Raw genomic sequence first — 27,276 nt, 5'->3', positions numbered from 1 at the left:
CCCAATGACAACTCGGTCTAAGAGTAATATCTACAAATGGAAAGCCTACGCCACAACCCTTACACCTAATCACCACACTTCTTTGCCTCTTGAACCCCCACCCTGATGTAGGGGCTATACGATCAGACAACGATTCTTGCCCGTTGTTTAAGTAAAGGCATTTTTAAAGCAATGCCTGTACGATGGGTTCATTTTAAAGCAGGATCTTAGATGATATCCAAATCTGAAATTTCATTTTTATTTCAAAAAAGTTATATTTAAATTTTGGAAAAAATATCCTTTCACCACATCATTGTAAGGTTTATATACCTCTATAGAGTTTTAGTATGTTTTCCAAAATGCCATCTAGATACCCTCCAACATGCATTTGAACAAGGTTTTAAGTATCTTAACGTATCCACTGATAATGATCAATATGTGTTGTAACTGTAAAATACTGATATGATACAACACCTAATCAATACTACAAAAATTATCGATTGTATCGGGTCGTTACATGATCCGATTTGGTTGATACATATCAATACATCTCTTATAATTTATCTAACACGATCAATGACTGTGCCTGGGTCGTGCTATTAGTCAGTCGATCTCGGTCGGGCAACCGTCGAGTTGGACCCTTACACCAAAAAACGACCGACTGTTCTTCGGACAGACTCAAGCCTGACACGCTTACTAAACGGACCAGACCGATCTCAAGTTTTCCTGGTCGGGCTTTGGCAGGCCTACCGATGCGGGCCTGAAATTGACACCCCTAATTACAACACTCAATTGCTTCTCCATGAGTGGCACTCACCTCAATGATTCCTCTTGTGGAGACATAATCTCCACCAGGGACAATTCTCACAATGAGAATGAGTGTTTCAACTCAAGTTAATATGCGTCTTCATAGCCAATTATACAAGTTCAAGCCCATAACTTGATTCTCACAACTTAAATGCTCATTCTAATGATATATTAATGTGAGTCCAAGAATTCTTGGACGCAATTGTGTAATGGCAATAACAATTTAGTTACTCACCTACATATATTAATGTGGGTTTGCACCAAAAAATGGCAGAAAGATTCAGAAAAGTAAAAGTATGAGCCGAAAATGCTGACATTTATCTTTGGCTTACATAAGCGAACCAACAAGGGTGGCCTTTTGAACTATTTCATATTTTGTTATGGATTTCTGTTTTGTCATTGTGGCAACCAATGCTGCTATTAAGGTCAAGAATGTACATAGATTATTTTTTATGGGGGAAAGAACACTATCAGGTCATGCGTCCAACGTGGTGATCACACCTACACAGAAGCTGCCTTGAGTGCTTAAAAATGACCATTTTACCCTCATGTAAAGGTGAAAATTCCAGACGCCCAAGGCGTGGTCACCACGCTAGGCGCATGACCAGGCAACGTTCTATTCCCCATTTTTTATGTAATTTTCCTTTCCAGAAAAAAAAAATTGGGAAATTTATTATGTTTCTATGTTTTATTAAAAAAAAAAAAAACAAAGTCCATCAGTCTAGATCCTCTCTTGTGGGCGCCGGCGCATACAGCGTGCATCAGACGGGTGGGCAGGCTAACACGCACCCCAAGGCCAACGCACAGCCGTCCAATAGACACTAGATGCACTGACGATGGAGAGGATTTTTACACACATACTAGAGTCCGATCCTCTCCAGTACATTAGTGCATCCTATGCTCTATTAGTAAAAACACGTTTAAAACTCCATTTTAAATGCGTTCTCGTTTTTAATTATTTTAAACAGGTTTTGTCGTATGTTTTGAGATATACGGGAAAAAAAGACAAAAGGCAAGCATTCCCGTTCTAAACGCGTTTAAAACACGTTCTTATTTTTTAGCGTTTTTTAAGACCTTGGACTTGTTAAATAATGGCTTACTTAACTCTCTCTCTCTCTCCCTCCCAAACTTTGATCGACTCTTAGTTAGTAAGTTCGAGAACGGCAATTGAACGGAAACAAATACGTTCGGCAATTAAACGGACTAAACGACAATAATACTTTTCAAAAATTTGATGTAATAAAACACTTATGGCAATAATTCGATACGTGTTTAATACGTATTTAATACGACCGCTCTATAAACAAAAATACGGACATATATTCACTATGTAATAGACATGTACCACCTAATAAACAAAATAATAGCATATAGACAATGATTTTATCAAAAAGAAACCTCACAACTAAAATAAACATAATATAATATTCCCTATTACATCTCATAAGATTATCATTTAACAAATCAAAATATCAATAAAAATATCTCATCCGACATAAGAAAAAAAAATAAGACATAATGTGTTCTAGAACTTATCTCTAAGATGAGCTCACATCAATGAACTCATCTCTAAGATGAACTAACATCACCAATGGAAGTTCATTTGCCTTTGCAATCGCCAATTCACCCAGCTATAATTAACTAGCCACCTGAACTAAAATGAGAACGGAGATGAATGGAATGGGAGCAGTCGACGGCTAGGGTTCAAAGAGAAGACTAAAATCGTATTATGCGAGGGTTTTGTTTTACGTTTTTTCTTCTTTAAGTTTTGAGTTTTTTTTTTTTAAAACAAAACAAAACTTGAATTAAAAAGTATTATACACGTTTAATTCATGTTTAATACGTGTATAATATAAGTACACTTAAAAAATGAATATTTTACTATATATACCAAAATATACTATAAAATAAGTTTTTTTGAATTAAACATTCGGATACGCGAACTTAATAACTAAGTGATCAACTTGATTCTTTCACCGACATAAAAATGACTCAAAGGGTTACATTTCTTATGATATCACCTTTAACTCAAGGTCAAAGTGGGACCTTGAAATTGAGCTACAAATAGATGCATCTGCTGAAAAAGGTTTCTAAAGCGGACTCTCAACTCCAACTAAACATGCATCACTCCATGAATGTATTGGTTGTGTTGACAATAATGAGCAACACCATAATCAAACCACATTGCACAACTTTGGACATTAAGGAATATGAATTGGGAATTGATATTAGATTGACATGTCTTGGAACTTACAATGAGTTGTGAATATATATGGATTAATTTTGGATGTTATAATTGTGTGGAACATTAGAAGCATGTGTTTCAAATAATAATTCCTCAATTTATATGAGATAGTGTCATCTTTTGGTTCTGTTTTTTGAATTATAAACGTTAAAAACGCTTAATATTCCATTCGTTTGTAATTTTTTACCGTTTAAAACCCATACCTTTTAAACTCAATTTTTTTGCCGATCCCATTTTGCCCAACTATGGTCCATCACACATCAGACTGCTGGCAGACTCGAAAGGATTTTTACACACATTGAACACAGAACACCTTCCTTCCTACGCCCCAGGGGCGAGTTTTTTGGTTAAGCCCGTTTCCATGACTCGGTGAATTTTGTAAACGCAACACAAGACGTCGCACCCTCTTCCCACGCCGCTGCGGCTTCCTTTCTCATCTTTCCACTCCGTTCTCTAAGTTTTCTCCCTTCTTCCGAGTCCATCAACGCTCTGATCCGTTTCTCTACCTCATCCGCACTCACAAACCCATCCTCCGCCTGCTCCATCGCCATCGCCAGCTTCATATCCTCCACTAAAATCACCCTATTCAGATGCTGCTCTGCATACAGTGGCCATGCCACCATTGGCAATCCTGCACACACCGCTTCCAACACCGAGTTCCATCCGCAGTGAGTCACGAACCCACACACCGATTCCCGATTCAGCACCTCAACTTGCGGCGCCCATGTCTTCACCACTAATCCTTTATCCTTCGTTCGACCCAAGAACCCTTTCGGCAACAGAGCATCCAAATCGGGTTCCCCATGTCTCGAAGAGCTGCTGGTTCTCACTTCCTCATCCGTTAACGGCGGACTCCGGACCACCCACAAGAATCTCTGTCCGCTTCTCTCCAACCCAATCGCAATCTCCTTCAACTGCGCCGCAGAAAAGGTCCCTCGGCTGCCGAAGCTCAAGTATACGACGCTTCGACTCGGTTGCGCGTCTAGCCATGACAAGCACTCGGCCGTGCGGGCACCATCTCCACCTTCAGCCCGACCATCGTCTTTAGCAACCAATGGACCGATGTAGTAAACAGGGGGGGTCGGAGTGTCAGGCACGCAAGCCCCTTCAGCGATCACTTTGATTGCTTTCGGCTCTAATGCCTCAAAGGTGTTTGTTAAAATTCCCCTGGATTTGGGGAGGTGAGCAGTGCAGTATATGAAATCATGATAGGCCGGGTCGTCTCGGTCGAGGATGGGTTCAGGCATGTGAGATGCCCGGACAGGGGACAAGCCTGGGAAATGGAGATAGGTGTTAGTAAGGTCCTTGAAGCTTTGGGTGTTCTGGTTGTGAATGGTGGGCAGGTAAAGGAAGGCTGCGAGAGCGGCTGCACCGGAGGTGTAGAAGTAGTAAGTGGGGATGTCAAAATCAGAGGCGATGTGAAGGGCTGAGGTGCAAAACATGTCGATGACGAGGGCTTTGATGGTTGAGGTTGTAGAGATGGACAGGAGGGCGTTGAGGACGTTTGGGGTGTTGAGGCGAAGGAATTCGAAACCAATGGCTGCGTGGCTGCGGATGGGAGATGTGTCTTGGGGAATGGAAAGAGGGGGGAAGCTGTGGAAAGTAAGAGAAGGGGTGGTTCGCGTGACCTGGCTGGTGTAAGATGTGGTGGCCGAGGGTTCGTGAGGGCTGGTGGTGAGGAGGACTGTGACGGATAGGTGGTGGTGGTGGCGGAGGATTAGCTTGCCAAGCTCCACCATTGAAACGATATGGCCCATGCCAGGGGATGGGTAGAGCACTATGGTGTCTTGCATTCTGCTTCTGTCTTGTGGTTCACTGTTCACAGAGTTGTTTACAAGGAGGGAAGGACTGAGAGAACGGGGAAACAGATGGAGTAATGGAGTATTGCACGTGGATCAAACAGAACTCCTTTTGTAAACCAAGTGTTGATTAATGTCCTAATGAGTCATAGATGTTAATAGATGTTAAGGAGAAGTCCAGCTCATGTGTTGTCTGTTAGAGATTTGTCCATGTGTACAGTTGATTGTCGCTGTCTTTTTCTTTATCGACCACATGGGTTGTTGTTTATGTTGACTTTCTTTGTATTATATATACCCTAAGACTTAATAAAGAAATCATTTCTGATCAAACACAACAATAGAGTCATACGCCGGGTAGGGGTGTCAATCAATCATTTTGGGCCGGTTTCAGTCGAGTCTAATCGGAGTTGGGTTCACGTTCACTTACGTGAGCATATGAGAACGGCTCATAGTCGTCAGGATGGAATCCACCCTATGGGTCCCACATGGGGTGGATTCCATCTTGACGGCTGTGAGTTGTTCTTGTATGCTCAAGTACATGAACGTAAGTTGGCCTCGCCTAATCGTTCCCCTTATTTTAGGATTTCGTACCGTTATCAATCCGTTTAGTAATCGGTCTTCATAGGCTAGGCATGGTTTCATTATAAATGGTTGGTTAGGTATCGATCTATAATTGGGCTTAAATTAAACGGGTTATTAATAGGTTAATATTAAATGGGTTACAATCGGGTTATATAAGTTTGGTCCATATAGCTCCTAATGAGATTCAATTCTTTATGATGAAACAAAAACTTACTTGAGACTTGAGAGAATGTTCTTCACTGGGTTAATGGACATTCATAAGTATATCTCAAATTTATTTCAAGATTTATGGCCCTCAATTTCAATGGACATACATATGGTGGCATTTGGAATAATATAAATTGACTCAATTATGTAGTCCGTTTATTTTTGACCAATCAACTTCATAGTGCAATAATATACAATTATCAAATCTATGTTTTTACTCGGCCCAAATCTTTTATTTATAGCTTATGTAATGCAAGATTAATCAAGGAGATTAAGAAAGGGTATATTTGGAATGGCCAAATGTTTTCTGTGTTGGGGGCGCAAGTTGCGTCTAGACACATGGGGGTGGGCGAAATGATCACCCTGCCACCAAGAATACCCAGTCCATGTGTATGGGCGCAGGCTACATTGCGGCATGGAGAACATCAGCCCATTTGGAATAAATAGAAAATTTATGGGGCTAAAACAAACGGTCCATAAACTGGCTTAAAAATGTTGAGCTCGATCAGGCTTTCATCGGTCCATCCCCTTGCACCTTGATCGACATATTTAGCTAACGTGTCGGACCGATTTCAGGCTTTCATCGATCGGGATAGGTCGGTCCTATCGGTGCAGGCTTAGAATTGACACCCCTAAATGAGAAATCAAGCAAGGTATGGACATTAAGCATGCTTGTGGGACCTTGTAGACCCTAGAATGATAGTTGAACCTTTTTTGCCTAGTAAAAGAAAACTTTCAATTCATCTTTTTTTTTTTGTAAGAAAAACTTTCCCCATCAATTATTAGGAAAAAGGTAGTGCATGATACCAGTGTGAATATTCTTGAGCAAGCCATCTCACATCGAATCGTTATCATCTCTAATTCCTGTCCGCTCTAATTTCCTCCAATTCCTCACATAGGAGTGGAAATGATCACCCTACGCCTTGCCCGAACACACTGCCCAAGGTGGATAGGATGGTCATTTCTGCTCCTATGTGAGGAACTGGAGGGAATTGGAGCGGGCAGCGAATTGGAGGTGATAAAAATTCATCTCACATCCCAGTTAAAGGTTCACATCTTCTCTCCTCAATAAATTTCCATCATTATTAGACGATAGGTTACCCTCCCCTCCTATTGGTGCAAAACTACACTAGTTTTATGAAACCCTCTCCCTAATTAATATATGAAAATTACTTTTTTTTCTTCCATTAGTATGCCCAGTTAAATACAACACATAACATGAAATAAAAATTGACATATTTTTTGGGTGTAATTTTAGTTACTTGTACTCATTTTAAGTTGAAATTATACCAATGAGATGCTTGCTTGGTCATTTATCACATAGGGTAACTCATGTACTACCAAGTGGTAAATAATAAAACATTATACTTCACCAGGCATAGTAACACCTAGAAAGATCCATGAAAATTAGTTACCAATCAATGAAAATTAATCAAGATAAGAAATATGTGGTTTTTATCATGTGAATAGCAATAGATTGGTTACAAAAGTGTGATTGATATTCTCAGGCCGACACTGAGGTGGGGTTACTCAGTATTCCTTAAAATTTTCTCTTGGTGGCAATAACCTTTGACCCATTGCTCACACATGTCACTGTACTATCATTGTTCGGACTGTAGAGCAAAGACCTGTAGGCACCACCGGTTGGAGAAATTCCTATTGTACCAGTTTTTGTTCGTATGCATCATTGCCTTCAACCAAAAGAGGTCGGGCCTACCAAGGGTTGCATACCCATCCTGTTACGTCAAGAAATCATCGAGCGGTCCTGCGAGTGCCGTCACCTACAAGTGGACCAAGGGGTCAACAGAGAGAACCGGTGTGGTCCCGACGTAGGGCTCTCCGATGCCAAAGTTAGATCTCCTGAGCAAACAGATAAATAATGATTATTCAGTATGAATTTTAGATGTCCCTTTCCTTTTATAGTAGTGTATGGCGGTGTGGAGAGTCCCAGTTTGATGGCGAGTGTGCCATTGAGTGGATAGAGGCCCTGGGTAACGGGGCTCTATCCTGATTGGCCATCTCCCCGCGGGAGGGGGTGTCCTGGTGGTATCAAGATCCTTGGTGGATAGATACCCGCGTGTGGTGATAACGTCATTGGTGCTTGAATCCGTCTGGGTGACGTGACTTCTAAGGGGTGGCCTAGAGTCTTGGTGGTGACATGAGTCTGTAGTGATACGATCGGGTCATAGATGAGTAGCCCCGATGTCCATGCACCTCACGTCTGTGTCCACGATGCCGTGCCTGGGTGCAGGCCCCGCCTGGGTGAGAGGCCGTGCCTGGGAGTGGCCGCGCTTGGTGTAGGCCTCGCCTGGGTGCTAGCCACTCCTGGGTGAGAGGCCGCCTGGGTGTGGCCGCGCCTAGGTGAGGCCGTGCCTGAGTGGTGGCCGCCGCGCCTGAGAGGTGGCCGCTGGGTGTAGGCCACGCCTGGGTGAGGCCGCGCCTGGGTGCTGGTCGCACCCTAGTGGTGGGACCCCGGTTCGTTCCCCTTGGTTCTAGAGCGGGTCACCCTGTGACATATGGCGACCACTGATTGATCCGGTGAATCTTGAATGTATTACATCCTGCAAAGCAAATTACTCTTCTGTCCACAAGCACATAGTACAGAATACGCTTTATGTGGGTTGATAGTGTGTCTACATCCATGGGATAATGCCCAATCGTGGACTTCGTATATTACCTAACTCCAACAGTCAGGACTTCTCCCTTACAACCCATAGCTCCAACAGTAGGTATCTAGCACCGACTAGATAAATTATCTAACACCTTAGGAGCACCCACTCCTAGGTCCCTTACAATGCAATAGAAAAACCAAATTTAAATTCTCAATCCCTATATTTTTTTTGATAATAAAAAGAAAATATTATTAAAGAAAAGAAAAAAGATTGTCTACAATGTTCTCAAAGAGTACAAAATTATGTCTCACGTGGCTAGCATAATAAGATAACCCTTCCACAAAATTAAGAACATAGTTATCTTGGATTGTAATGATCTGAATGTCTTCAACTTGTTCAGAGATCTTCATAAAGAGGGGTACTAGAGTCCATGGCTAGGTCGTCCCAGATGGTGTAGGGCTAATATTGAGAGTCTCCTTGTTAAAACACCAAATTTCGTGAACTTTATGATCTAGTGTAGATGCATAATCCAATCCCTTTGAAATGCTGAAAATTTTTTGTTCCAATAAAATTGAGAAAAACAAAATTTCAGGTGCCATTACACATTAATTCACTTATCCTAGAATAAGAAGTGTTAAATTAAATGGCAAAGTAAAATGTCAATATTAGGAATCTAATGATCAAAATAAATGGATATATTACATCCATCATCCACTCGCTAACATCACACATTTTAATAAAAGTAAAAGTGAGTCCACTTTAAAGGAAAAATGATTTAAAGTGTTTTTACCAAATCTCTCTCTACTATAGATTATGAATGTAAGATTTTGTTTTTTTGATGATAGGTTATGAATGTAAGATTTCATTATGGTTTAAACCCATAAACAAATCGACATTAATTCCATACCAGAAAATCAAAACTGACCAAAAATTGAAGTTTCTTAACGATTTGATTTTGGTCTTATTCATTGCCAAACCAAAACCAATTCAGCCCGACTGAACCGACCGTTTGACACCCTTTGCTATTAGTTATGCCTGTTTCCAAGACTCGATGACTCGGTCAATTTTGTTTCCATGACTCAGTAAATTTTGTAAAGGCAACACGAGACGTCCCACCCTCTACCCACGCAGCTGCGGCTTCCTTTCTCATCTTCCCACTCCAATCTCTGAGTTTTCTCCCTTCTTCCGAGTCCATCAACGCTCTGATCCGTTTCTCTACCTCGTCAGCATTCACAAACCCATCCTCCGCCTGATCCATCGGCATCGCCAGCTTCATATCCTCCACTAAAACCGCCCTATTCAGATGCTGCTCTGCATACAGTGGCCATGCCACCATTGGCAATCCTGCACACACCGCTTCCAACACCGAGTTCCATCCGCAGTGAGTCACGAACCCACCCACCGATTCCCGATTCAGCACCTCAACTTGCGGCGCCCATGTCTTCACCACTAATCCTTTATCCTTGGTTCGACCTAAGAACCCTTCCGGCAACAGAGCATCCAAATCGGGTTCCCCATGTCTCGAAGAGCTCCTGGTTCTCACTTCCTCATCCGTTAACGGCGGACTCCGGACCACCCACAAGAATCTCTGCCCGCTTCTCTCCAACCCAATAGCAATCTCCTTCAACTGCGCAGCAGAAAAGGTCCCTCGGCTGCCGAAGCACAAGAACACGACGCTTCGACTCGGTTGCGCATCTAGCCATGACAAGCACTCGGCCGTGCCGGCACCATCTCCATCCTCAGCCCGACCATCATCGTCAGCAACCAATGGACCGATGTAGTAAACAGGGGGGGTCGGAGTGTCAGGTACGCAAGCCCCTTCAGCGATCACTTTGATTGCTTTCGGCTCTAACGCCTCAAAGGTGTTTGTTAAAATTCCCCTGGACTTGGGGAGGTGAGCAGTGAAGTAAATGAAATCATGATAGGCCGGGTCATCTCGGTCGAGGATGGGTTCAGGCATGTGAGATGCCCGGATAGGGGGCAAGCTTGGGAAATGGAAATAAGTGTCGGTGAGGTCCTTGAAGCTTTGGGTATTCTGGTTGTGAATGGTGGGCAAGTAAAGGAAGGCTGCGAGAGCGGCTGCACCGGAGGTGTAGAAGTAGTAAGTGGGGATGTTAAGATCAGAGGCGACGTGAAGGGCTGAGGTGCAAAACATGTCGATGACGAGGGCTTTGATGGTTGAGGTTGTGGAGATGGATTGGAGGGCGTTGAGGACGTTTGGGGTGTTGAGGCGAATGAATTCGAAAGCCATGGCTGTGCGGCTGCGGATGGGAGATGTGTCTTGGGGTGTGGAAAGAGGTGGGAAGCGGTGGAAAGTGAGAGAAGGGGTGGTTCGCGTGACGTGGCTGGTGTAAGAGGTGGTGGCCGAAGGTTCGTGAGGGCTGGTGGTGAGGAGGACTGCGACGGATAGGTAGTGGCAGTGGCGGAGGATTAGCTTGCCCAGCTTCACCATTGGGACGATATGTCCCATGCCTGGGGCTGGGTAGAGCACTATGGTGTCTTGCATTCTGCTTCTGCCTTATGGTTCACTGTTCACAGAATTGTTTAGAAGAAAGAGAGAGAGATGGTAGAACCAGGCAAAGTTTGGTTGTGGAGTAATGGAGTATTTGTATGTGGTCGTAGAGATGAACTCCTCTTCTATATCAAACAATTGTTGATTAAGGAGAAAGTAACCTTACAACAATCAATCAAGGAGAAAGAGTTTTCTTGCGCGCGAGCATGGCCATTGTGAGTGCACACTGTGACCTTAACAAGATGAGAAGTTTGTGGTTGTTAATTGTTATCATGTGGATGGCGGATAGATTGGGTTATTTGGGATTAGTAATTGATTTGACCAAAGTGTGACTGGTAGAGTGGATTTTGCTGGGCTGGAGAAACCCAACTGCCTAATATAACAGTAACGATATATTGAAAGGGCGAAAATTGAAACTATGTATCTCGAAACCTAAATCACAATCTGCTACTGTTGGGAGTTGGGATTACAACATGGTTATGGTTCCGATTTAATCTTTTATCTTCCCTTCCATAACTCGGCCAATCGGTCAAGGGCCGCAACAGAAGAGCCCCTCTCTTCCCATACAGCCAAGGCCTTCTCTCTCATTTGTCTACTCTTTTCTCTGAGCATTGCGCCTTCTTCCGAGTCCATCAACGTTCTCACTCGCTTCTCAATTTCTACTGCACTCACCAGCCCATCTTCACCTTCCTCCATGGTCATTGCCACCTTCATCTCTTCCACCAATATAACCCTGTTCAGATGCTGCTCTGCATATAGAGGCCATGCTATCATAGGCACCCCTGCACACACCGCTTCCAATATTGAGTTCCACCCACAGTGAGTTACGAACCCAGCCACCGATTCCCGATTCAGCACCGCAGCTTGTGGTGCCCATGACTTCACCACCATACCCCTCTCTCTAGTCCGATCCAGAAATCCTTCTGGCAGCAACAAACCTAAATCAGAATCATCTCGGCCGCGCACCACCCACAAGAACCTGTGACCGCTCTTCTCTAATCCTATAGCAATCTCCTTCACTTGAGTCGTGGAGAACTCGCGTCGACTTCCGAAACACAAGAATACAACGCTCTGACTCGGTTGCGAGTCGAGCCATGATAAACACTCAGCCGCAAATCCCAAATCATTATCACTAGCATGAGTTCGATCCTCAGCATTGGCTGTCATAGGTCCGATGCTATAAACCGGCAACCCATCAGCAATAGCTTTGAGAGCTCTTGGCTCAAGGGATTCAAATGTGTTAACTATAATTCCGTGTGCCTTGGGGAGCTGGGTTGCTAGTTGAAGGAAGTAATGGTAGGCCGAGTTGGTTCGGTCGAGTAGAGGCTGAGGCATGTGGGAGGCAAGAATCGGTGGTAACCCGGGAATGTGAAGGTGAGTTGTTGGGATATCCTTGAAGCTTTGGGTATAGGTCGTCAGTGGTGGGCAAATAGAGGATGGAGGCAAGTGCCGAAGCACCGGAAGAGAAGAAATAGTAAGTGGGAACTTTAAGGTCATTATAGTCGGAGTGAGAGGTGGAGGTGATGAAGGCACGGATGGTGGAGGTGGTTTGGAGGGCATGGAGGACGTTAGGGATGTTGCGGTGGATTGATTCGAAGGCGGCGGAGATAGGGTTGAGATTAGATTCAGGGGGAGGAAGGGAAGGGAGGTAGTGGAAGAGGATGGATGGGTTGGTTTGGGAGATGCGGTGGATGTAAGAGGTGGTGGAAGGTGTGTGTAGAGGTGTGGTTGGGAAGAGGATTGTGATGGAGAAGAGTTGGTGGTAGTGGTGGAGAATTAGCTTCCCCAACTCTACCATGGAGACAAGCTGTCCCACGGACGCGGCATATTGTATTTCATGCTTCTTCTTTTTCTTCTTCCACAGGCACACGGTGATCTGAGAGTGGGAGTAAGAGAGAAATGACCGAAATGTATGTTGTGACTTGTGACATTTTATGAAGGTGAATTCAGGGCAGCCTTTTTGGAATTTTGAAGGAAGAAAAAGTTATTTGGCGCTGCCTTTTTGGAATTTTGGAGGAAGAAAGTGACCTGTGGACTTTAAAAACAAATTGGGAAAAAGATGTATGTCGTAGACTCGTAGGCCACACTCCCATGAGTCTATTTCTTTCCTTTCATGTGAAAAGATATCTCTGCCCCCTTGTTTTCAGGAAAAGAGAGATAGATACATGGGAGCCCGGCCACACTCCCGAACAGAAAACTGCTTCCCAAAAAAAATATATCTTTCAAGTCCACCGAAAGTGTTTTGGTTCTTTCTTCTTTAATCTTTATATTATTTGGATAAAATGCTATAGTCTCACATCGAAAACTACAAGAATTATAAATGGTATTTATTATATTATTTTCTTTATCTCTTGAGTTAAATCGAAAAAGGGACGGCGAGTATGCACACATAGTGTCTGGTCTTGTAACTTTACAATGTGGGAGCCAATGAGAGTGGGGTATCAACATAGATACAAATTTTGATTTCATGGGGGCAGAGTGGTATTTTCGCATGCTCCTATGTCTGGCGCAATAGCCATATGATCAGGTAGTGTTCTTTTTCCTTAAAATGTAGGTATCTCTATTTTTTTTTCCCATTGGGGTTCAACATTTTGATTCACAGTTGATTGGGTATGACGAGATTCCATTCTAATTGTTGGGAGATCAATTTTATGATGTCATAGCTTTTATGGGGTGTAACTATTACGAACATGTAGGGATGTAAACGGATCGGATTCTACTCGAATAGTGCTATATCCGCATCCGATTAGTTTTCGAATGGATTGGGATAGTGCTAAACGGATATGGACATGGATACAGAACAGATATTTTATCCGTTAGCATGTAAATATAGTTTTTTAGATAACTATAGCCTATTTGCATTAGCATCCGTTTGGCTTTTGGACGAATACGGATAGTGCTAAACAAATACGAATACAAATATGAAAACGGATTTCGGCTATTCATTTACACCCCTACGAACATGGTTTTAAATATCTTTTTCCCATAGCTTTTAACTATTACGACCATGGTTTTAAATATCGGTATAGGTCAAGATTGATACCGATACGACGGATCAGTCGTATTGACATGTAATGAATGATTTTGCCTTCATTTTTCAACAAAAAAAAATAAAAAAAAGGGTTTTTGTCAATGCCTCCCTCAAAATGCCCATTTGTCCAATTGCACCGTTACAACTTTACAATTTACACATGCCCCTCTACTTTCAAAATATTGTAACACTTTAGTCCAGTCCGTTAGTCTGCGACGTTAGACGTTAGTTTCAGGACATCTAATGAACAAAATACCCTTGTGACAAAAACCCACCAAAATTAAAGGGTAAAGTGATCAAATTGCGCTCATCTTCCCCAAATCGTTTAAGGTTTGAAACTGAAAATCAAACTCTAAACCATTTGGAGAAGATGAACCCATCGTCCCTTTAGTTTTGGTCCCATTATGTTTCCCACAAAAATTATATGAAAAAGAAAATACACACATGGCTATCTTTTTCCCATGAAAATATCAGCCTCAGGACAGATTTTTTTATTTTCTTTTTCTTACTATATCCCAAATCTAATAATAAATTATAGAGAAGTAGAATACTTTCATTGGCTCTAATACCATTTAAAATTATATGGACCAAGTTTCCCTCAACCCACGGTGAATGGGATCTCATTCACTGACGAGCAGGAGAGAGCGGGAGTGAGTATCGGGAGAATTTGTTTCTCCTCCAGCAACCCAAAACAGGGGTGTTTGGGTCATTTCATAGGCGGGCTGCCCCCTATGAAATGACCAACTCCCCTTGTTTTGGCTGGGCTAGATCCTCCAGCTCCTGCCATGGCTAGAGGAAAGTCAGGTCCGTATCGAGAGGCTATTTTGAAACATACAAAAACCCTAGGATGGTGGGCGAACCATCTATGGGTGGAGGAAAACTGTCTTACACTAGTATTTACTGTGAGAATAACTCATACACTTAGATGGGGAGTTGTACAATTAAAATAACAATTCAAATTTGACATACTAATTAAATACTGAATCCCTTAGGTTAAGTTTGGTTGTGTAAATCAACAGAACGCTATTCTATTGGATCATAATTCTAGAAAAATTAAACTGTTTGGTTGCCTAATTCCATTAGATTACCAGAATTACATAATTTTGATTTCATAACTAAACACAATCCATATCTGAGTTCACCTCGATATGGATGATGATTCAAAGCTTAAATATAAATACTATGGTCCAACTTTGAACAGCAATATCCCAAATTCGAAAAACGCAAGAACACTCGAGTCAGTTTCCAAAAACGCGAAGAACACTTGACGACGAAGAAAACCTGCAAATCGGGAAGGAGGTGCTTACATCTTCTCTATCTCTCTATCTCCCTCTTTGTCAGATCTCTCTCCCTCTCTCTACATTAAGATGGTAGGGTTTTCTTCAAGATTTCAATTTTTGGATTTCAGGGCTGCTCTAATTCGAAATCGTGAGAAGAGATTTCTGGGAAAAACACTCGATCCTTCAGCCGCCGTCGCTCCTTGGAAACCTGAAAATCACAACCAAGCTTCTCCTCTACCTATCTGCCATCGTCTTCCTTGGCCTGAACGTTTATATCTGTAACCTCTGCACTCTCTCTCTCTCTCTCTCTCTCGCTCCCTCTCTGCTCTCTTTCACTCTGTCGATCCTGTTCTTCAAAGTTTACATCCCTTCTGTGGCTTCAACCTTAGAGTTGTTTTGATTAGCGAAAAGCTTGGTTGAGCTTGGACGAAGCCTGCTACCAAGCTGCTGAAAAAGGTATCAATCTCTCTCTCTCTCTCTCTTCATCGCTCTCTCTCTGCTCTCTCTCCTTCTCACCATCTCTCTGGCTTTCGCTTCTGAGTCTGATCACAAGGTAATGTTTCAGACTTTACCAACTCTACCTGAACCCTAATTATCTCACTCTCTGAGGAAATTCGCTTCATGGGTCGCAGATCTTTTTGTTTGATTTGGTATTTCCGCACTTGCTTTTCCGTTACATTAGATCTGCAAACTCGTTTATGTGGAAATGCTTGAATTTTTGGACATACTGTCTGTTGTTCGACTGGGTTCAGACGATCTTGAATTAGTGCTCTTTGTCAGGCTGGTTCAAGATTGCAGCTTGGGGACTAATATGAGGTCTTAGTCGGGGAATTGAACTCAGTGGTGTTGTTTGATTAGGGAATGGGGATCTATGGTTTGATTTCTTAGGGTAGAAAGGGAGGTTTGTGGTTTTATTTCTTAGGTTGGGAAATTCATTGGGGATCCATTACAAAATGATAATTTGTTTGTGTTTGATGGCGTTGGATTCACTTTGTGGATTATTTCTCAGATCATTATCTGAATTTTCTGTTGCTGATCGTATAATGAGGACTTTGTAGCTCGTTGGAATTTTGTATGGCTTACTTTGTTGCTTTGAACTAGAAACCTCTTTTTGAGTTATATATCATTTTTGTGCTATATGCTCAGTGCATTCTGAAATTGGTTATGTTTTCCTTGTTATTCAGCCATTTGAAAACCAAAAGCCATTAGTTGATAAACTGCCATAATGAGTTAAACAGAATTTGATCCTTCCTCCTAACTCCCCCCTTCCCCCCCCTCCATGCGCGTGTGTCATTAAGGCACTGCACTAAACCAAGAATTCTTTTTGTTCACCATCATAATTGACTGAGTTGTCATTCATAGCCTAGTGTTCTTTCTTTTCCTCTTTCTTATCAATAATTTATCTCTCTTACACAATGTTGATTTGAACCCTAGAGTTCTTTTACTATCCTTTTACATTATCTTGTCTGGGTAATTTACTATGTTTTAGTTCTTCAATAAGTAGATCTTCAAAAAGAACAATATAGTACTAATTTGATTTGATCAAAGCTTACTTCTTGGTTGTTAACATGCTTACTTCCTTGTTGTTGTACCTGTTTAGTTAGAGATGATATGATATGGAAATTGTAGTTTTATCAAGAGTTTTTGAGCTATTGAACTCTGCACAATGGACTGTTATTGCATTCCAAGAATTTTAATACAAATAATGTGCTATCTTTTTAATCCTTTCTGTATGTTATTCTTCTAAGTCTTCTACTTCTCCTTGATTTTTGTTGTCGAAGGAAAGCTTTCTATTAATTAGGATGCAGTAGATTTGGTTTTGTGGTTGTGGAGAGTTTTGGATGGATATATTTAGGACAGTTTGTATTTGCATGTGATTTTGTCGTCCCGTTTATTTGGTTGGCAGCATCAATCCTTTGGTTCAATAAATTCTTAGGCATCCAATCAATTATCAGGAAAATAAGTTTGGATCCCTTGTGTCTCTATTTTATGGGGTTTGCAATGCCAAGGGATCTAATATGATGTATTGGTATTGATCTGTACTGTTATATTTTTATTGATCTACCTCTCAACCATCAACTTTCAGTGGTTCCTGATTCATAAGATGTGTATATTGATGTTCTTGGATCTCCTAAGGTGCTTTTGATTCCATTTGCTCCCTTTTGGGTTGCAAAGTAATATGTTCTTTGGATTTCTACATACTCCAGCAAGCTCTATCTGATAGCAAGTCAAATTGCTCACAAATCGGTTCCCACCGTTCGCTATCCATTGTTGATTGTTATGTTGTAGTAGATGATCTTGCACTGGCATGATTGTAGCATGGTTATAGCATGGTTATGTAGGACCCTGTAGATATTTTGCTGCTGTTCTTGTTTATATTTATTTATAAACTTGATGGATATGAGGCATATTATGATTTTCTTTTAAGGTAAAAGCCTAATTCATTAAGGACAAAGAGCAGGCCCAGGCCAAGGCCAAGGCCAATTACATCATCTCTCACAAGGAAGATGAGAATGTGGGGGAGAGGGTGCCTCTTAGTGCAGAACCAAATAGAAAATTAAATTAAATAAAAAGAATGATCAGGAGAAGGTGATGGTATTGAGTATGGCTGGGCAATTAGATAATAAGGAAGAATAGCAGAAAATAAATGATGTTGGATCTTTGGGTTGGCTTCAAATGTTTTTTTCGCTTTTGTTCAGTTGCTATATGATTTTGTGACATGGTTTATGTAGATAGGTAAGTCTTTAGCTCAAAAGGAAGAGCACTTGGGTTTGTTCCCAGGAGATGATGGTTTGACTCTATCACGACTCTCATGTAGCAGTAGCTTCTTATTTAATTTCTTATCTTGAAGTGAACTGATTTACCCATCAGAATAGGGTGAGGCTTGGGGGAATTTGAACTTTTGTTTTACTTAAAGGAAAGCTATTGAGTCATACTGAGTCATACCCTCTATGTTGTCATACCTGAGCACACAGTCACCCCTACCCCTTGCTACCCCTACACCTGAACACAACACTGACACAGTCACCCTCACCCCTTGTTGCCCCTACACCTGAGCACACACTCACCCCCACCCCTTGCTGCCCCTACACCTAAGCTCACACTCACAAATAGCAATGGCATATTAATAACTTTAGGTTATATAAGGTTGGGTGGTAATTGGATTTAATTAATTATTTGAGAACATTAATATGGTAATTGTATTTTTTTTGGTTAATGTGTCTTACACTTTTAAATGTAAGGTTTAGTAACTGACAGACTTAGGGTAACCAAACAGTTATTCAGGTAGATTCAGGGTAAATCCAACTGACAGACTCAGGGTAACCAAATAGTTTTTCAAATAGATTCAGGGTGAATCCAATTGACAGACTCAGGGTAACCAAATACTTTTTCAGGAAGAATCACGTCATAGAATCATGATAACCAAACAATTTATTTTCTGGAATTACGATTCAACAGATGGTAACTCAAGTGGATGACCATCCACAATCAAACCACATCCAAAAGATTTATGCAACTAAACTCAACCTTATTGATGAGGCTCGATCAGAATAATGGACCATGGATGGTGTTCACAACAATTCCAACACGTTCACCATGCAGACGAGCTTTATTACCCAAAAAAGAAAAAACCATGCAAAAGAGCTTTGAGTCGTCTGAGTGGTTACTGAATGACCCATGACTCGGCCAGATTTGTGAAAGCATTCATAGAAGAGCCACACTCGGACCACACAGTCATGGCTTCTTCCTTCATCTTCCGACTCCGTTCTCTAAGCACTCTCCCTTCTTTCAATGCCATCAACGCTTTCACCCGTTTCTCGACCTCAGCTGCACTCACTAACCCATCTTTCAATTCCTCCTTTGGCATTGCCAACTTCATCTCTTCCACCAAAAACACCTTGTTCATACGCTGCTCAGCATAGAGAGGCCACGCCACCATAGGCACCCCTGCGCATATCGATTCCAACACCGAGTTCCACCCACAATGAGTCACAAATCCACCGATCGATTCATGATTCAGCACGTCAACTTGTGGTGCCCATGATTTGACCACAAGAGCCCTCTCCTTGTTCTGATCCAAGAAGCCTTGAGGTAATAGAGCTTCCAAATATGGGTCTTTATATTCCATACACAAGTGTTTGTTAATGTCCTCAGAGACCAGCTGGCGCACAACCCACAAGAACTTCTGTCCGCTCTTCTCCAACCCAATAGCGATCTCCCTCACCTGTTTTGTTGAGAACACACCTGCACTCCCAAAACACAAGAACACGATGCTTTTACTTGGTTACGCATCAAGCCATTACAAGCACTGATCTACAGCTTCATCACCCTCCCCACTTCGAATCTTAGGGCTAGCTATCAATGGTCCGATGTAGTAAAGGTGGGGTCGGAACATCTGCTACGCAGAGACCATCAGTGATGATTTTGATCAATGTTGACTCAAGACACTCAAAGGTGACCGGATCGGGCAAGTATGAGGCCGGCATTGAGGGCAAGCCCGGGAATTAGAAATGGGTAGTGAGTATGTCTTTGAAATTCTTGGTTGTTTGATTGTGAATGATTGGGAAATAGAGAAAGAAGGAGAGTGTCAGAGCGCCACAAGTGAGGAAGTAGTAAGTGTTTCCAGCCCAAACCATCTGGTTCTGATTAGGGTGGGCCAGGCGTGAACCAAGAGTGGGCCATCATCGTTGGACCGAGATTGAGGGGGGATACGGAGATGTGGATGCACCCCTAACGGTTAGGGGGTGGCCCACGTGGCAGAGACACAAGCGGTACCAGGTGTAGGTCTGCGTCTCGCAAGGAACAAGGATGATGATGATGTTGGTGGGACCCGCCACTGCTGCAGCAGTTGGAGTGAGAGCAGGGATGATGGCTTGCGTGTCAGCACCTGGTTGGAACCTGGGGGAGATGGACCGAAGAGGATGGCCTTGGAGGGAGCAGTTGCACAGACTGATAACTGCCAAGGCTTATCTTATATAAGGGAGAAAGCTTATCCGTGAGGACACACACAACACACCAGACAACTAGCATTTGTTTATTTCTCTTTACGTTTTGCCTTTACTTGTTTTGCATTTCTTTATTGCTTTTTATCATTTGAGGTTGAAGGGAATCTACGGTCACATACTACGGACTGCAGGGGTGTATGCACAAGGCTCACACTTGTATCTGGTATGATTGGCTAATACATTTACTATTTCAGTTCATTGTTGTTTGTGTTTCAAAGTTCTTTCCCTTTTTATTTGAGCAATAGTAGCTCGGGCTACAGTCCGTAGTTGTTGGCTTAACCCAAAAGACCTTAGAGCTATTCAGGCAGGAGGGAAACCTACTAGCCTGGTAAGGAGTCAGATTAGCCTGTTCTCGGCCTCGTTTGAACCTGCGCAAAGGTTCTGGCCCCCCCGCACTATTCGCACCTCGTGTGTATCCCCGCGTGTGAGTGTTTGGGAGTTTTATCACCAACAGTAAGTTGGGATACCAAGTTGAGATGCCACATTGAGTGTAGGAGTAGAGAAGATATCTATGACAAAGGCTTGAATCCTGGAGGTTTTTGAAATGGTTTGGAGAGCTTGGTGGACATTTGGGTTGTTGAGTCGAATGAATTCTATAAAAGTGGTTACATTGTTTGGATTGGGATGAGAAGGTTTCACAGAGAGGGAAGGAAGGTGGTGGAAGGTAAGGGAATGGGTTGTTTCCGAGCTGTCGCGGAGGAAGACGGTGAAATTAGTGGTGTCAAGAGGTCCCTCTCCGATGAGGTTTGTGACGGAGAAACGGTTGTGGTAGTGGCGGAGAATGAGCTTTCCAAGCTCCACCATTGATACAAGGTGTCCCATGGCCATCATTGGGTATAACACTATTGTGCCTTCCATTTTTTTTTCTCCTCTTCCTCTCCTACGTGTGGTGTTTCTTCCAATGGTTTTGCTTGATAGTTATAAAAGAAATGGCTTTCACGGTTCTCATTGACCAAATTTTCCTAGTCCATGTGGGACCGGAGCTGATCCCTATTCGGTACGGGGTCCATGGTGGCGTGGCCTCTCTATGCCGAGCAGCGTATGAACAAGGTGTTTTTGGTGGAAGAGATGAAGTTGGCAATGCCAATGGAGGAATCGGAAGATGGGTTAGTGAGTGCAGCTGAGGTCGAGAAACGGGTGAGAGCATTAATGGAATCGGAAGAAGGGAGAGTGCTTAGAGAACGGAGTCGAAAGATGAAAGAAGAGGCCATGATCGTTAGAAAAACTCTGTTTGAAGAAGGAAACTTCAAACTGCTTTGAACGCGATCTCGCTATCTTAAAGGAGATATTTGCCCCACACGACAAATTCACCTTCGAGAATCAACAAAGCAATAAATATAAAACACGAACTCCACTTAGAGATCTTGAATTGCAAGAGGGAGAGATAATTCGTTTGAACACATGACTCCTATTTTATAGAAGTGGAGCACCTCTTCGAATAGACATATCTATTCATTACTGTATCCATTAGATCAATTGCCATATGATCTAACGGTCCATTAAACCAGAGATGAACTCCTCAGGTCATATCCTATTAGACGTGACCTTAGGATCTTCTAATCCGACGGATCGATCATTTAAAAAACAACGTACCACTAACGCCTCTCTCCCACTCACGCCGCGGGCGTGCGTGCGCGGACGGCACGCCGTCCTCACATATACACTGTAGAATGTCTCCTTTTTTCGATTTAATTCAAGAGATAAAGAAGGTAATATAATAAATACCATTTATAACTTTTGTAGTTTTCCGATGTGGGACTAAAGCATTTTTCCCAAAATAACAAATTATTTATTTAATCTCTCATTTATTACAATCTATCAAACAATGACTGTGTGGTCAGAGTGTGGGTCTTCTATGATTGCTTTCACAAAGCTGGCCGAGTCATGGGTCATTCAATAACCACTCGGAAGACTCAAAGCTCTTTTGCATGGTTTTTGTTTTTGTTTTTTTTTCCGGTAATAAAGCTCTTCTGCATGGTGAATGTGTTGGAATTGTTGTGAACACCATCCATGGTCCATTATTAATCTGATTGAGCTTCATCAATAAGGGATTCAGTATTTAATTAGTATGTCAAATTTCAATTGTTATTTTAATCGTACAACTCTCCATCTAAGTGTATGAGTAATTCTCATAGGAAATACTAGTGTAAGACAAAAGCATTGCAAGTTTTAAGTGATATATCTAATTAGGCATAGTAATGGAAAAAATAAAAAAGTAATTTTCATATATAGGGAGAGGGTTTCATAAAACTAGTGTAGTTTTGCACCAATAGGAGGGGAGGGTAACATATAGTCTAATAATGATGGAGGTTTATTGAGGAAAGAAGATGGTGGGAACCTTTAACTGGGATGTGAGATGGTTTGCTCAAGAATATTCACACTGGTATCATGTGCTACCTTTTTCCTAATAATTGCAGGCACATGCAAAGAGAAAACTCACACCCCCATTTTCAATGTGTGTGTTTGGGGGGGGGGGGGGGGAAGTAAAAATACCTAATCTTTCTTATTAGGTCACAAAAATAGACGAAGGCAACGGTTCTATTTCTCACCATTAGGTTTCAACAGACACCCTCTCTCATGTTATCGTTTGGGCAGAAAGTCAATCTTTGGGACAAAATACCTGATTGAACAAAGGAAAATCAAGCGATGCTGCCTTGGGCAGTTGATTCTTAATGCCCACCTTGTGAGATTTTCTTATCTTAGAACCTAATCTTTCTTGTCCCCTTCTCTTCACTGAGGGGGGTTGGGGTGTTTGCACCAGAAAAAATAAAAATACCTAATCTTTCTTATTAGGTTACAAAGTAGACGAAGGCAACGGTTTTATTCCTCACCATTGACTAATGTAGAGTTACTTTTTTAAATTTAAGTTTAATGTTTTAGTACAAGGGTAAAATAATCCTTTCACACCAATAACTAACAACAGACTAACACCGTTACTGTAGAGGGTGTGATTTGAATTTTTTCAAAAACTAGGGGGTGATCTGAGTTTTATTTGAAAATCAGGGATTGACATGTAATTTACCCAAAAAGATAATAACAAGGGTAATTTACACATACCACCCCTGAGGTTTGACGAAAGGATAATTTTACCCCCCAGTTTTGAAAAATTCTGTGTACCCCCCTGAGGTTTGCAAACAGTAACAAATAAGCCCATTCCGTCAGTTCATGACTAATTGCGTTAAAATTTAGATTTGAACCACGGAATTGCCCTTGAAAAAAAAAACCGCAACTCATCTTCCCCAAATCGATTGGGGAAGATGAGTTGCAGTTTATCGTAAACCAATTCCAATCTCTTCACTTCTCCTCGAAATCGAATTTGCAGAAGAAGAAGATGGATTATTAGGGATTGCACCATCCGATCAGGCTGAGCAATAAACATCGACATGAACGAAATTCCATCCCCGAAAGCGTGATGGATTCTCAATACACAACACTTTCGTTCCCTTACCACATGAAACTCCCAAAGCGGAAGAAACCATCAACGATGAACATCTAACAAGGTGCATTCCTGCGGATAGATTACTGCATTTGACTTGTAGCTCTAGTGACTTGGACTTTAAGAGTCTATTCTGTGATGAGCTAGGGCTTCTACCAATCCAACGAAGAGGCACAATTGGTTAATATAATCTCTTCTTTAAACTCTTGTTATCTGCCCAATGGGTTCTGTTGGAGGGAGGGAAGCATCTTTGATGTAGCAGAAGCCAAACCAAGAACAAAGGATAAGAAGAAGCTCAGGAAGGGATTAGAAGAGTGCGCATGGCCAATAAGGACATAGATCCTCCGACTTCCAAACCCATCATCTTCATCCGCATATGGGTTCTTGCGGCGGTTAACCACTCCAAAAAACCCAGATTTGGAATTCCAGCTATCGATCTTCACTGCCCCATAGGCCTGTATCTCTTCTGTCTTCTTGTTGCTTTCTTCGGTTCTTCCAATAAACTATTCAGCTCTATGTGGCTTCTCCGTACTCAACTATTTCAGGGCTTCCAAATCGATTGGATTCTTCATCCCAACCACACAACTAATCACCTGATTCATTTCTGGTTGAAGGAAGAATCTTCTCGTAGGTGTTAGGGGTTCGTCGTCTTCTCTATGAGCTCCAACCTCTCTCTTCATTGCAAATTTCTCTGCTTCCATGTCAAAATCGTTAGATTTGTCGCCATTAAACTGGAACTGACTGCTTCCATGGACTTCAAATTCATGAAAGTCTCCTCCATCTCCATCCGATTGTACTAATCCAAAAGCTTCCTTGTCCCCACTTAATTAATTAGAACCCTTTTACTATAAATTTCTGGGTATCCAATGTGTGATGTTAGATTCTTATTTAAAACTTGTTTGATCGTGAAACCCTAGAAACATGTGAAGTGGATATTTAATCTCAACTAAAAAAAAAAAGGTTTTTGCAATAAGAAGATTAACTCATTTATCCATGAAATAAAAGATCTTTTTAAACTTATTCTCCATAAGTTTTTTGGCCAAGTGGCATTTTTGTTCTAGGCTTTTTGTTTCTGTTATACTTTCGATTGGAAAATTTTCATTGAAATGGAAAAATACGCAATATAGTTGGTAATTTTAACAAAAATTTTCTGTTTTCGATAGTCTGCTGACGTGCAGCAGAGGTTTATTGATTTTAAGTAGCAAAACGATTTTTCTGGAAATGTGATGTCTTGGATTGCAGCATGAAGAAGAAGGGTATTGTTGGGTCAGAAAAGTTTGATTCAATTTCAAAATCAGAGGTTGCAGGAGCATAGTGGCGATGAAGTTGCAAGAGGAAGAAGAAGAAGAAGAAGAAGGGTAAAAGGGTCATCTCACAATGACCACGGGTTAGTTTGGGCATTATAAAAAATCTAACTATGCCATGTCAGCAATTAACAGACAAATGCTAACGGCAGGGGAGGAATTAGTAAATTTTTGAAAACTAAAGGGGAATCGTATGTAAGGTGGGAAAACCATGGCGAGGAACATGTAATTAGGGCAAAGTACACGGGAGGGGTACGTAATTTTCCCTTGTTTTTTTTTTACTAGAAATGAATAGTCATTCATCACCTCATTGTTTGTTGAATGAAAATATATTATAGAGAGAGAGAGAGAACGCTACCTGGTCATACGCTAGACGCATAATCGCCTTGGGGTGTCTGAAATGACTGCCTTCATGTAAAGACAGAAATCCTGGGTCATCACATGAGATTCCATATTGATCCAATGATTCCAACCATTTTGAATTGTGAGCGATAATTTTGAATTGATCTCCATTGACTCGGTGTGGAATCTAATGTGGCGGCCTGGGAATTGAGCGCAACACGATGGTTGCTCAACCCAAGGCCTAAACCCGATCCCGACCCGACCCTGCCAGGGTCAAGCTATTTCTAAACCCTAACCCGCACTTCGGGCTGAAAAATCAGGGTCGGGTCAGGGCCGGGTCAGGGCGGGTTCGGGCCGAGCGGACTTTTTAAAACTACACTAATTTTATGAAACCCTCTCCCTATATATGAAAATTACGTTTTATTTTTTTCCATTACCATGCATAGTTAGATATATCACTTAAAACTTGCAATGATTTTGTCTTACACTAGTATTTCCTGTGAGAATAACTCATACACTTAGATGGGGAGTTGTACGATTAAAATAACAATTGAAATTTGACATACTAATCAAATACTGAATCCCTTATTGATGAAGCTCAATCAGATTAATAATGGACCATGGACGGTGTTCACAACAATTCCAACACGTTCACCAAGCAGAAGAGCTTTATTATCGAAAAAAAAAAAAAAAAACCAAGCAAAAGAGCTTTGAGTCGTCCAAGTGGTTATTGAATGACCCAAGACTCAGCCAGCTTTGTGAAAGCAATCATAGAAGACCCACACTCTGACCACACAGTCATGGCCTCTTCCTTCATCTTCCGACTCCGTTCTCTAAGCACTCTCCCTTCTTCCGATTCCATCAATGCTCTCACCCGTTTCTCGACCTCTGCTGCACTCACTAACCCATCTTCCGATTCCTCCATTGGCATTGCTAACTTCATCTCTTCTACCAAAAACACCTTGTTCATACGCTGCTCGGCATAGAGTGGCCACGCCACCATAGGCACCCTTGCGCACACCGATTCCAACACCGAGTTCCACCCACAGTGAGTCACAAATCCACCCACCGATTCATGATTCAACACTTCAACTTGTGGTGCCCACGATTTTACCACAAGACCCCTCTCCTTGTTCCGATCCAAGAAGCCTTGAGGTAACAGAGCCTCCAAATCAGGGTCTTTATGTTCCATAGACAAGTGTTTGTTATTGTCCTCAGAGACCGGCTGGCGCACAACCCACAAGAACCTCTGGCCGCTCTTCTCTAACCCAATAGCGATCTCCCTCACCTGTTTTGTTGAGAACACACCTCCACTCCCAAAACACAAGAACACGACGCTTTCACTTGGTTGCGCATCAAGCCATGACAAGCACGGATCTACAGCTTCATCACCTTCCCCACCTCGATTCTTAGGACTGGCTATCAATGGTCCGATGCAGTAAACAGGTGGGGTTGGAGCATCTGGTAGGCAGAGACCATCAGTGATGGTTTTGATCAATGTTGACTCAAGACACTCAAAGGTGTTCATTATAAATCCCTTTGATTTGGGTAGATTTAAACAAATCTCTAAGATGTCTGGATAGAACTGGTCCTCTCGATCTTGGACCGGATCGGGCAAGTATGAGGCCGGCATTGAGGGCAAGCCGGGGAATTGGAAATAAGTGGTGGGTATGTCTTTGAAATTCTTGGTTGTTTGATTGTGAATGATTGGGAAATAGAGAAAGAAGGAGAGTGTGAGAGCGCCACTAGTGAGAAGGTAGTAAGTTGGGATACCAAGTTGGGATGCCACATTGAGTGCAGGAGTAGAGAAGATATCTATGACAAAGGCTTGAATCCTAGAGGTTTTTGAAATGGTTTGTAGAGCTTGGTGGACATTTGGGTTGTTGAGTCGAATGAATTCTATAAAAGTGGTTACATTGTTTGGATTGGGATGAGAAGGTTTCAAAGAGAGGGAGGGAAGGTGGTGGAAGGTAATGGAATGGGTTGTTTCCGAGATGTCGCGGAGGAAGACGGTGAAATCAGTGGCTTCTAGAGGTCCCTCTCCGAGGAGGACTGTAACGGAGAATCGGTTGTGGTAGTGGCGGAGAATGAGCTTGCCAAGCTCCACCATTGATACAAGGTGTCCCATGGCCAT

The 27,276-nt window shown here is 42.1% G+C and overlaps 4 protein-coding genes across 4 annotated transcripts; all 4 read right to left on the bottom strand.

Moving 5' to 3' along the window:
- Positions 1-3,372: 3,372 nt before the first annotated feature.
- Positions 3,373-4,893, bottom strand: LOC122663434 (UDP-glycosyltransferase 88F5-like). The gene has a single exon (XM_043859146.1). It carries the CDS (start codon positions 4,822-4,824, stop codon positions 3,379-3,381), a length of 1,446 nt encoding a protein of 481 aa, XP_043715081.1. The 5' UTR covers positions 4,825-4,893; the 3' UTR covers positions 3,373-3,378.
- Positions 4,894-9,291: 4,398 nt separating this feature from the next.
- Positions 9,292-10,776, bottom strand: LOC122663262 (UDP-glycosyltransferase 88F3-like). Its single transcript, XM_043858947.1, has one exon. The coding sequence runs from the start codon at positions 10,735-10,737 to the stop codon at positions 9,292-9,294; it is 1,446 nt and encodes a 481-aa protein (XP_043714882.1). The 5' UTR covers positions 10,738-10,776.
- A 465-nt stretch (positions 10,777-11,241) lies between these two features.
- Positions 11,242-12,286, bottom strand: LOC122663261 (UDP-glycosyltransferase 1-like). The gene has a single exon (XM_043858946.1). The coding sequence runs from the start codon at positions 12,238-12,240 to the stop codon at positions 11,242-11,244; it is 999 nt and encodes a 332-aa protein (XP_043714881.1). The 5' UTR covers positions 12,241-12,286.
- A 6,406-nt stretch (positions 12,287-18,692) lies between these two features.
- LOC122660761 (UDP-glycosyltransferase 88F4-like) lies at positions 18,693-26,913 on the bottom strand. Its single transcript, XM_043856000.1, has 2 exons — positions 26,451-26,913; positions 18,693-19,299 (listed from the first exon to the last, which is right to left on the bottom strand). The coding sequence occupies exons 1-2, from the start codon at positions 26,773-26,775 to the stop codon at positions 18,719-18,721; spliced, it is 906 nt and encodes a 301-aa protein (XP_043711935.1). The 5' UTR covers positions 26,776-26,913; the 3' UTR covers positions 18,693-18,718.
- Between the last annotated feature and the right edge of the window lie 363 nt (positions 26,914-27,276).

This window comes from Telopea speciosissima, chromosome 5, assembly GCF_018873765.1.
Source record: "Telopea speciosissima isolate NSW1024214 ecotype Mountain lineage chromosome 5, Tspe_v1, whole genome shotgun sequence".
Taxonomy (NCBI): Eukaryota; Viridiplantae; Streptophyta; class Magnoliopsida; order Proteales; family Proteaceae; genus Telopea; species Telopea speciosissima.
Note: the sequence above shows the minus strand (reverse complement) of the source record. Positions and strands in the feature narration are given on the sequence as shown.

Bases quoted from the DNA above. Each gene is read 5' to 3' on its own strand.
- LOC122663434 (XM_043859146.1), bottom strand. From the start codon at position 4,824: ATGCAAGACACCATAGTGCTCTACCCATCCCCTGGCATGGGCCATATC.
- LOC122663261 (XM_043858946.1), bottom strand. From the start codon at position 12,240: ATGACCTTAAAGTTCCCACTTACTATTTCTTCTCTTCCGGTGCTTCGG.
- LOC122660761 (XM_043856000.1), bottom strand. From the start codon at position 26,775: ATGCCGGCCTCATACTTGCCCGATCCGGTCCAAGATCGAGAGGACCAG. The intron at 19,300-26,450 runs GTGTGTTCTCAA...TTGGGAGTGCAG, and splicing joins CTTGTGTTTTGGGAGTGGAG to GTGTGTTCTCAACAAAACAG.
- LOC122663262 (XM_043858947.1), bottom strand. From the start codon at position 10,737: ATGCAAGACACCATAGTGCTCTACCCAGCCCCAGGCATGGGACATATC.